The sequence below is a fragment of the Mesitornis unicolor genome, unplaced genomic scaffold (genome assembly GCF_000695765.1).
Source record: "Mesitornis unicolor isolate BGI_N332 unplaced genomic scaffold, ASM69576v1 scaffold2089, whole genome shotgun sequence".
Classification (NCBI taxonomy): Eukaryota; Metazoa; Chordata; class Aves; order Mesitornithiformes; family Mesitornithidae; genus Mesitornis; species Mesitornis unicolor.
In genome coordinates, this window is record NW_010209025.1 from 17,608 (window position 1) to 29,372 (window position 11,765).

General features: G+C 39.3%; 1 protein-coding gene across 1 annotated transcript in view; it reads right to left on the minus strand.

Annotated features, from left to right (window-relative positions):
- LRP2 (low density lipoprotein receptor-related protein 2) overlaps positions 1-11,765 on the minus strand; it is a gene marked incomplete at its 5' end in the record, with an annotated part of 51,814 nt that overhangs the window by 909 nt on the left and 39,140 nt on the right. The window contains 10 exons of the mRNA XM_010192715.1: positions 174-245; positions 1,484-1,591; positions 1,684-1,803; positions 4,463-4,592; positions 6,694-6,811; positions 6,974-7,041; positions 7,638-7,728; positions 9,465-9,584; positions 10,311-10,487; positions 10,945-11,165. Of these exons, the coding sequence (XP_010191017.1) occupies positions 174-245; positions 1,484-1,591; positions 1,684-1,803; positions 4,463-4,592; positions 6,694-6,811; positions 6,974-7,041; positions 7,638-7,728; positions 9,465-9,584; positions 10,311-10,487; positions 10,945-11,165 (1,225 nt within the window). The remainder of the gene's footprint in view (positions 1-173; positions 246-1,483; positions 1,592-1,683; positions 1,804-4,462; positions 4,593-6,693; positions 6,812-6,973; positions 7,042-7,637; positions 7,729-9,464; positions 9,585-10,310; positions 10,488-10,944; positions 11,166-11,765) is intronic.

The window sequence follows — 11,765 nt, forward strand, 5'->3', positions numbered from 1 at the left end:
TGTGCAAGACTAACTTCTGAAAATCACTGCAGTCCTACCCTGACCTGGGCTGGAATTTCTGTGCTGCTGCTCTTAGCAGCAGAATCTACCCATAATCTTTATCCTATAAAAGCAAGAACAACGTCCAGCAGTGTATCAGCTGAAAAACAGAATTATTCAATATTAAGTAATACCTCTGCATATATTGGGTTTTCAAAATTAGTGTTTCGTTTCATTTTTCTCTTGAAGAAACTCCACTTTGACTCCTAAAAAATAAAAATTATTAGGGCTTTACACATTTTTCTCACAACTTCTCTGGAAACTGCTATCACTGTTGTTGGATTCCACTTGCCCTGACTGCTAACTCCGTGATTTCAGCTGGATGCTCGTATAGTACCATGCTGTAACTCTAAACAACTTTCTTTTCTGCTAGATAAACAGTTATGGTTATTTTACCTAAAGCATTATCCACAAGACTAGGTCAGAAGGCAATAAATGTGACTAAATCGGAAGCCTATCATTGCAGACAAATAGGTCAAAGAGGAAAAAACAACACGAGAGAAATTACTGAGTGACATGAAACTGTAACAACAGGTTGACAGAGCTGTCATTTCAAAGCTCATCAGAGCTGCTTTTAGTGCACAATGTGTGGAAACAGTCCTGTAAACAAGCCACCATCAGCTCATTCAGATGGATTTTAAGACATAAAAACCTATCTTCCATGAATCATTAATACTCTAGATCAAGCAATACTTTGATCTTGATTGTTAAAATGTCCTGCAAGAACACACAGAATAAATGTCTTAAATATCCTTGCGAGCACTTTTAAATATGGATAAAATTACAAATAAACATTAAAAAAATATGACAGCACACTGACTAAATGTCTTACTCCAATTTTCCATACCAAAACCCCTGAGTTTTCACTGTTTTAAACAAAAATGTAATTTTTCTTGGGTTTTCTTTTCATATTTTGGTGGAAGGGGAGAGAAAAAAACCCCCACACACCATTGTGTTTTTTCTATCAAGGTATAATTCATTAGCAGTTTACAAGTACTTGTGGAAAGTCCAAAGTAAGGTCTTAGTTATAGTAATTTCTGCTGGGGAGCAATGACAACTCACGGCAGTTACATTACAGTTTTGAGACTAGTACGTGCCCTCAACGTGAAGCACAACAAACAGTGAAAGGAAACTCCGTTCAATCTATTCACTTGAAAATAACTGGGTGGGCCAGGAACAAGAGAGGGTTTAATCCAAATAGATCCCTACTGTGTGCCCTGGGCAATTCTGAGCTTGCACCGGTTCTTTTCTTATCAAACCGCTCCTGACCAGTTCTTCTAAATCTTATAAATATGGTCCAGGTAGTTAGACCTGATGCAGATTATGTGCCAACTCCATGGCATTATTTAAAGAGAACTGAAACTAGATTGCAGCTTCCTAGCAATTCCATTTCCCTGATTAGGAGCACAAAACAAGGTAGCCTTAGAGCACTTCTATTTCCTACCTGAGTTGCATCTGTGCTCTGCGGGGGTTCCTCCGGACTAGCAGATACCACAGAGGCATACACAGGGTTTTCAAAGTTTTCATTTTCCTCACTACCAGCTGTTGCTACCTGTAGAAGAAAAAGGAAAATCAATATTCTTCAGAGAAGAAAGGATAACAAAGGAAAGTGAAAGGTGAAAGTCAAGCCTATATTTCTCTTACATGTGTTGGCCGAACGACTGTAACTGCACTTGCTGTGCTGGCTCCACCATCTCTGGTTGCATACACTGGATTCTCAAATGTGATCGGCTGTTTCCCTGACTCCACTGCAAAGTTTTCACTCTACAAAGGGAAAAAGAAACAAAACAACTGCAGTGCATATCATCCGTATTCCTAGGACTTGATTTATGGTTCAATTCTTCATCTCAGGGAAGAATGCATGTTTACAATGCATGTTTTCAATAGGCTTAGACAAAATCTAGCATCTGTTAAAATCGTGTTAGTTTGCCATCCATTATTTTACTTCCTGACTTAGTAGCCTGGACAATTGATTGTTTCAGAATTATCCCATTTCCCAGCTGGACAAACCCCCCCTCCTCCACATTTCAATAACTGACTCAAAGTATTTGATGATGAGGAAAAATCTCAGAAATCACACCTTCAACAGGGAAAAAATATCAAAGAAAGCATAATCCCAAAATAAATATTTCATTTTAGAGACTTCAAAAGGACACACGAATTAATGAGTACTATCTGAAATGCTAAAGAATGCAATTCATTCGTTTTGTACCAGCAGGAAGATCACACAGAATCACAGAATCGCGCAGTTGGAGAAGACCTCCGAGATCATCACGTCCAACCGTTCCTGTCTACCCCCTAAACCATATCCTTAAGTACCTCATCTACCTGCTCTTTAAACACATCCAGGGATGGTGACTCCACCACCTCCCTGGGCAGCCTGTTCCAGCTTCTGACGACCCTCTCAGTAAAGAACTTCCTCCTTATCTCTAACCTGAACCTCCCTTGGCACAGCTTGGTGCCGTTTCCCCTTGTTCTATCCCCCATCACCTGGGAGAAGAGACCAGCACCCACCTCTCCACAACCTCCCTTGAGGCAGTTGTAGGTGGTGATGAGGTCTCCCCTCAGTCTTCTCCTCTCCTGGCTAAACAACCCCAGTTCCCTCAGCCACTCCTCATACAGATCACTGTATTATTCTTGAGACAAAGCAGTAAGGGCATCCCCTCAGTTATAACATACGAGTTATGCCAGAAATAAAATGTTTCACAGTCTTTAGTGTATCTCTCATGATAAATCAATACTTTGCCCATGCATGAAGACCACTGTGTGGATAGCAGCCACTTCACACATATTGTGCCAAGCCCTGAGCTGCAGCCACAGTGCTTGCTGGAGCTGTGCAGAGGTGCAGGATTAAGTATTTCTCAAGAAAATAAGGACACATAAGTGCCACATAAGGACAGGCACCCAGGGCTAGCCAGCTAAGCATCAACAGGTAGGAGAGCAAAGAAAGCAAACCCCAACGAGACTCACTTGTCCTGCTCCTTGTCACAGCCCCATCACAGCAACAGCGAGGAGTAACACAGGAATGGTACATAAGGTAGCTCGTCAAACCTGCCTCACTGCTACAAACCACTGCTTCGTGCCGTAAGGATTCACACTTTGTGCTATCAGAGTATGGCTCTTTACCACACAGGGAACTCCTGCCAGCTCCCTCCCCTTAGCTTGGCTAAGAACAGCCACACTGAAAAATACCCCTCTAACATCTACTCACGTATTAAAATTTTAGGAGGCACATCCCCATTCTTCGCTGCTGTAAATCAAACCCTTGGAATTCTTTCCCAGTGAAAGAAGTTTTTGTTTATACTTGTTTATACAAGTTTTTGTGTATACTCTGAATACATAGGGAGAATTAAGGCCACTTGAGTGGAAACAGTCTGTATCCAGACTTGTTATTAGCAATTTAAAGACTGCATCAGTTGGACATCAATTAGGCCAAAAGATGAAAAGCACTGCAAAGTTTTTCATGCATGAAAAGGATCTGAGGTAATACTCAAGCCTAAGGCTATTTTCCAAGTATTTACTGAAATGTTCGTAGGGTTGTTTCATTACATAAACCACCTAGTTTCAAGAGTATCTTTGTCTAGAAAAATTTCATATACATATATAATGAGCTTATCTTCATTAGCTGTTTTAGTTCGTATTAATTTACTCTCAGCTAAGTCTGTAATTTATCTTTAACTTCAAAGGCTCAGGGCATTTCCAGTGTAGACTTTGCAGCAAGTGCTTATTATTCTAACATACCTGTGACCTGTTTGCCATAAGTAAAATCTTTTTTACATTGTACTTCCTGTGGTAAACAGGGCAACAATTTTTCCGTGAAAAAACTGTATCATACAGTAAACAAAAGGATGTGCTATTTCTCAGATCTGCGTTATAAAACATGGATGAAGTAGAGTTTCGCTTTATGAAGGCCCCAAAACTATTAAACATGATTTGTTTAGACTTGCTAAAATAAGAAATTGTCTGATTTACAGTTTTTTGTGCAAAGTAGGGTATCCCGTGGCTAGGCCTGATTTTCACCTCTGAAGTTTCTAGCATACGATCTAGATTTGAAAACCAGGCATTTTAACCTGTCCTACAGAACACAAAGACCCTCGAAAAATTCCTTGTTACAATATTTTCATTTGCCTATTCATTCCACTTATATTCCATGAATATGCTGAAATAGGAAAGGAGGTCATTATCTTAATTTCTACTATATAGATCTTGAGAAAACCCACATTATTTTCAAGAACAGCCTGCATTTGCCATCGCCTTCAGTTTACCAAAATCTATGTTAGGAAATTATCAATGTTCACTTCTTTTTCTAGAACACACTTATCATCTCACTATCTTTTTTACAGAAAAGACTTCCTTCTATCCACTAAAAAAATGACATTAAAAGAATACAATTTTAAAGAAACATTTCAGACCTAAACCTTACCATTTGCATTGCTCTGTCTATAGCAGAGTCTCCTCCAAATCCAGAGACTCCTATGTCCATACTCACATCTGCTCCAGATCGGAAAGTTACCCCATTGCCATTTTCAGTAGTTTTTACAAGACTGCTTAAACTAGAGGAAAAAAAAAGGGGGGGGGGAATAAAAAATCAGAATCAAAAATCAGATTATACAAAAAGAGGGCTTATAAAACCAATTCTTCTGAGCATAATTATCACATGGAAGTTCTGCTGGCTACAAGCGAGCTAGCGCGGACACCAGAAGCAGTATTCCCACACTAGTTCAACAGTTATTTTAAACCAAGCTAGCTCATTCAGAATGATCACAACTACGTTTTCATGTGCTCATGCAGACATCAAATGAACTTAATTACAATTTCCCCAAATTTACCAACAATTTAACTACTCTTACTTCAGTGCTGATTTCAAAACGCATTAATTCACTCGGTTATTCAAATTCATTGAAACTGATTAAAAAAATACAGCTGAAATGGTGAACAAGCTTGTGGACATAATTCCAACACCTGTACTAAAGATGTTTATGCATGCAAATCGTGGAGATACCTACAGGATACTGTTTATCAGCAAGTGTTCAATTGCATACAGATGTACAGTAACCACAAGTGCATATTAAATTTGCATAAGAGTTATTGGAAATGGGCTGAAAGAACACTGTCAGGCTCAAAATAATAGCAGTGAAAGACAGTAATGGGTAGCCATGTATAGGACCAACTGCACAGAACTCTGAGCATGCAACTCTCCAAAAACATGCAACCACAAACCCACTGCAGAGTTAATCTTTGAGTTAATTTAGTCAAATTTGCATAACTGGAAGGAAGACGGAAGTATTGAGATAAACTTTCAATCTGTGTGTCCTCACTGGAGCTGGCGTGTGCTACAGCTCTTGCCTACAGCTGGTGTGTTGTGCACACGCTTTATCAGTTGGCCCTACAGGCATCAGCTGTGCATGGATAAGCCCCATGCCAAGGGTAACAGCTAAGCTATGGCTTGGGTTAACGCTGCAGTAAAGGCACAAGTTAACTGCTTGAAGAGGGATTGAGCAATGGCAGAACTAAGGCATATTCATGGCAGAAGTTAAAACTGGGAATCAGGCCTCAGACAAAAAACTGACGTCTTCATTTCACATGGCCTCGTAACACAGAAGCATTGCTGAACGGTAAAGTTCAAGTCAGTGCATGACAATTTCTCTTTGTTCACTACCTGACAATGCAGGAAATTTCAATTCAAAAAAGCAAGAAACAGGGAATTTCAGTGGCCAGCTTGGAGATCTCTTACAAACTCTTTGTCCTGCAGGATTGATCTTGCACAAAAATTTTGTCGCAATTTAGCTACATCAAGTCCCAGGTAAATCTAATCAGTTAAGTGTAATCCTCCAGTGACAAGCAGTTGTAGCTAAGTCCACATTACTGATTACAATAATTTAATTACACTGATTTAAAAGCTACTTCTGTGAAACTGGTGCAAAGACTCTGAAGATACAGTTTTACGCCTTTAGAAACAGATAATTTGATTAAAGCTAAAAAAATTCAAAGCATCATACTCTGACATCTTATTGTAAATAAATAATTTAAAATCATTACTTTTTTTTTTCTTCATCATCCTTTCATTTAAAACATCAAATTTTTTAAATGATATTTCACAAAGCTGATTTTAACTGGACAGTTTGACTGTCAGGAGAGCAGGAACCTATGAAAAGCCCAGATTTCTCGGGCACTGGAAACAGAAGTTCACTACACATGCCCCATATTACTTTTAAACAGATTAATACAGTGCTGCAGACAAGCTCAGCCTTTCAATGCTAAATAGATCTCCTTGCCAGAATTAAAAAGATCTCTCTGCCAGAATTATCTTCTGACAAAGTTTTATGAAAAATCAAAATATATGTAACTATAGTATCTTATATATATTTTTTAACTGAATATCCAGTTCTGCTAAACAGTCTTCTATACTGCTCATTATTTAAAAGGTAATTTAGAACGCAGAAGAGTTTCACAATACTCCCTTACTACAAAATAATGATCAGCTGTGATATTGCTCGGAATCAAAAATCCACTGGAATTGCTGCAACACTGCACTTCCCATATTCCAACAGAATGGCCACACAGCAAACAATCTGGATTTGTCAGAAGTATTTAGGAACAAACACACATTTTCAGTGCACAGACATTCCAGCTATGAAAGCCTTCAAAACATACCTTGGTAGTTTGGGAAGTGCTGGCAAAAGGGAGCCTGTTCGTCTGTAGTTAAAAAAGCCTCCGACCGCTAACACTCCAATTATTATGATTAGTATGACTGTCAGCAACACTGCTACTGCTGCTATCAAAGACAGAAGAACAAGCAAACATTCAAGCAAGCACAGTTCAGTGTAAAAAAGAGGCCAGAGAATTGTAAGCTTGACCCTGAACAGGTATCACAGTGACGTATGCTACATTCTTCAGCTCAAAATATCAAGTGAAATATATACACGAAGCTTACTTGTTCCAGGAGGCACTCCCTTTGACAATCCTATTTCACAGTAATTGCCAGTGTAGCCATAAGAACACCTGTAAATGTAAGAGAGACAGCTGACTGGATGGCTTTTATTAAGTCCAGGATCTCAGCTCTACTATTATATTCTGTAATGCCTACCTACATGCCATAAATTTTAACTTCATGCTCAGTAATTATGTATTTCCCTGACTGTAAATATAGTGTGTCTGCTATTTTCATAGACTCAAAAGTGGAATTAAATGTGCTCAGTCAGAAAACTAGTCACTGAAGTCAAAAGATTTGGTTTCAGCAGAACATTGGTGGCCCCTACTGGCTGTTCCAAGCTAAACATACTGAGCATTAAGTACTCCTTTTGTTAGAATTTTTTTAGTATACTTTTTCACTAGAATATTCAGAAGTCTGCCAGGTTTTTTTGGATTAATGGTTTGTTTGGGTTGGTTTTTTCCCCACTCTAAACTGATGTACTTATTGCTTATTTGCTGATATTTTTATGTGTATATGTGTTTTTCTGCGATTGTCACGAACATGCTACTGCAGATGTATGACAACTTCTGAAGCATTTCCAACGCATCTCAAAGACTTTGATTGTTTTGTGACACTTGATCAGCACAATCTGACACAGGGCTACCCTAACAACATACTGACTTACTTGCATTTTGGAAGACCACTTTCATCTATATAACATGTTCCTCCATACATGCACCTGCATGCTGGTGGCATTGTGGGAGGGGATTCAATAGCTGCAAAAATTCAAAAGCCACATATAAGTTATCAAGACACCCTCAACAAAAGAAATACTACTACAGAGCATTTTATTTCAGTCTACAGAACTTGTGTATGCAAACTCACAGGCTACTTTTCAGAAGCTTTGCTTCTAATAGTACATGCTTTTGTTACTCTCATATTTATTTTTCTGCCAAATTAGCTTATTTTTGCACAGAGAGGGCCAAACCGTGATGCGTTTACTTATGAAGAAAAGCAGTGGATAGAAATGCACATACAGGAGTGCCCTTTGAGCTCTCCTATATCCTGACAGTGAGAACGAGAGAGAAACCCAAAGTCTTCTGAGTTTTCTGTCAGTACAGAGCATAGGCTGACAGCTTGGCACTGGGTGACGAGGAAGTCTGTTCCTACAGTGTTCCCTACAGGTAAAACTCCCTTCGGGTAAATGGGACACGAGAAGAGGAAATGCAGAGGTCTTACAGGCTGTGTTTCTCAGTAGCTGCAGTACGGGGGCAGGACCAAATAAACCAAGTGGACATACAAAAGCTGTTTGGTTAGTACGTCAGTCATGGCAGTCACAGTTCGCCGGCTAAAAACATTGCTTAAAGTCAAGATTAAAACCGAAGTACAAAAATGGAGACAGCACTGTATATCCAATTTGCTGTCTTCTTTTCCTCAAAGTAAGGCCAAGCACACATTTTTTAATTTCTGAACATTTTATGTAAATCAGTTTCAGCAAAGAATAACAAATGCAGTGTCCTCAGAGCAATAAACAGCAAGCAGCAACTGCAATCAGCAGTGTTACTGACCCCGCATCTACACGTGTATTGCACGCTCCCATTCACTATTATGTCATATCACTAGCTCCTCTTCCTGCAACTCACACCATGTGGCAATAGGAAAGAGCATTAAAAATCATCAAGAAAATATAATTTAGAGGTAAGGTAGTGTAAAAAAATTATGAGATTTTCTCTTTTAATGCAAAAATAAGATAATTCAGAAAAGATGCCAGACATAACGTTATAAAGCACAGTTTACTAGGGACATGCTGCAAGGACAAGTACAAGGACATCTGGCTGCCACCCACATCACTGTGAACTAAGAATGCAGACTCTCAGCTAGAGAAACAGAAATCCTGCAGTGGTATGCTCTTTCTTCTCAGGAAAGGATGAGCAATTCTATTTTACTGGCACTCCTGGAAACACTGCAGGGGCTCTGCTGCAATGCAACAACCAAGCACTAAATTCTAGTGCTTAAAAGGCTTTACAGCACACGATAATTATCTAGAAGTTATCTCTGTTAACACTGAGAGTTCTGTTAGCTTTGTGTCAAGTTTCTATTGTATTCTATTCTACTGATGAAACAATACCTTGTACAGAATTGTAAACATAACTACACCATAATTTGTCAGAAATTCTCTAGTTCTGAAATCAATGCATTTGCAAAAAAAAGAAAATAAAATATTTTGGAATTTCAAAGCAAAAATCAGGAACTGTAACCAATTTTGCAGCTGGGTCTGGACTGGAGTGATATATCTATATCCATTTTACAAATGACATGCAAAGAGATTAAATTAAATGCACAGGATGACCACAGATCAGTGACGGCTGAGTACAAAAGGCAGACTTCCTGACTTATCAACATCTATCATATCTGTTAGCCCATCCCTCCATATTTCTAATGGAGTAATGCATTTGCATTCCTAAAGAAAAGCTTCCTTTGCTTTCATTTCCAGTCTGACAAATTATTCTACCTGCATCACACTCTGTGCTGCTGCCTTCTATGAATCGAGTTCCCTGAGGACAAGTGCAGGTGTACCCTCCTGGTCTCAGCAAGCAGAGGTGGCTGCAGACATCTTTACAAGGATTAGGCACTGAAAAAAAATTATAAAGGCAGTTGAAGAAGCCAAGTAGCATATTCCTGAGATAAGGCAGGGCAATTCCACAGTCAGTAGTGCATCTCACCAATATCACACAACAAAAATCTAAACAAGTCTAGATCCACTTTTTAAAACCACTGATGCCTAAATACCACATTTATATTAAAACCTTCTCTCTGCCTTTTCTTACATTCTTAAGGGAGAGCCATGGCTGTTAGGAGACAGCGCAGCACCAAGAGGAAACTAAATATCTCCATGTAATACGGAGCTTTCTGATTCTGAAAGCTAAAACACCTTTAAAGGGGTGTATGCTGGATGTTTCTCTGGACATCCTCCCTTGTCATTACTGTGGATGTGTCATGGCTGAAATATCCCCCTTGGACGCACTATTAAATGGTCACCACTTTGTACTATATCAGGATAAATTTGTATTGTTACTGCCATCTCTATGACAACTCCACGATGGAGGGGAAGAAGAGAAAGGACAGAGACATAACTTAGAGCTAAGAGACTCTCAAGAGCAGTGTGTGGTGCTCCACCGTTGATTTCACTTCGGATGTGCGGAAATTGCCAGCATCTATTTAATTTTTAGGTTTTCAGAAATTAATATTAACACATTCTGATAGACACATTATCAGAAGACTACTAAGCTCTTTGAAGACATTAATACCAACTTTGATCTCACAGAAAGAAATGGCTCAGCAGGATGGGGATGCCTACCTGACTGATTGTATCTGTGCTGGTGATAGATGCGCACTTGAGTAAGCCACGGATTTACAGTCAGCACTTTCACTTTTTCTCCACTTCCAAATTTATCTTTCTTCCAGACTTCTCCTCGTTCTTTGGCTATCCAATATAAATGGCCTTCAAAGACATCAAGGCTGTATGGACTGCCTACTTCTCAAAGGAACCAAACAACAGACTGTCAGCAAGCAAGTATCTAGCAGGAGCAATAAAGCTGCTGTTCTTCAGTTTAAATACATCAACTAATCTGTCAATTTTAAGACATCCATTGCTATATATAAACATGTATATATAAATATAACCTCATGTGCCTGACCACTTTGTGCCACTGTACCCACAGACTGCTTAATAATATATATTAAAAAGCACGAATCCAGTTTTCCACATCGTCCTCTATTTGGGTCATGTAAAGTACCCTCAGGGAATCTAGTTACCAGGCATCATGAGCTCTGAACCTGATGTGCCATTTATCCCTGTATAAAGGAGGAAGAAACACTACCAAGACTTATTCTTTGAAAAGCTCCCAAATCTAGCCTCACTTGTAAAGCCCAAGTGCTTGTTAGCATACATCTATGTATGGTTCCTATTATACTGCATAGTAAGTTCTTACCTCCATGTAATACTATGGTTCTGTCTGTCCCATCAGGTCTCATGGATTCAATAATATTTTCTTTAGAATCACTCCAATAGATCCTATCATTGTTCAAATAATCAATAGAAAGACCTGTTGGCCAGCCAAGGTCTTCAGAGACCAGAGTTTGTCTTTGTTGTCCATCCATCCAGGCACATTCAATCTTTGGCTGCCTTCCCCAGTCAGTCCAATACATGAGCCTGAAAGGACAGAACCAGAATTTAATATGGTTCGGAATTTGGTCGCCATGATTATCCTTTGGAGTTTTATGGCAAAGGTCAGTTGTGGAACGTAAAACACAGCAGCCTATGCAGATGTGCATTGGGAAAGTCACAGAGAATTCACTGAGCAAACTTGTTTCAAGAACAGAAGATAAATACCAAAAGAAGAGTGGTTTTAGTAATAGTTTCTCATTCTCAGTGGAAGAAAAATGACTGTGAACACTGAACGTCCATCAGTCACGATAAAGGTCCAGAGCCCAGGTGACTTCAGGGAGCTGTGCTGCTTTACTCCAGCTGAGAAGCGCATGCCACGGTCTCTGGTGATCCATCGCATAAGACAAGATGTAGCAAGCACAGCTGTTGGATGTACCAGTGCACTTACACAGGTTTTCACAGTGAAGAAGGCTATGTCTGTATTGATTGAAACTGGTAAAGAAACATTCCTGTGAGCTTCCCTATTTCAGCAGTAACGGAGAAATTCTGTGGGCACACAGTACTGCAGAAAGGAGATTTTTATTTGACCTACCTGGTGGTGTCACCAACACAAGCATCCATATGAAATCTAATCCTAAAACTCTT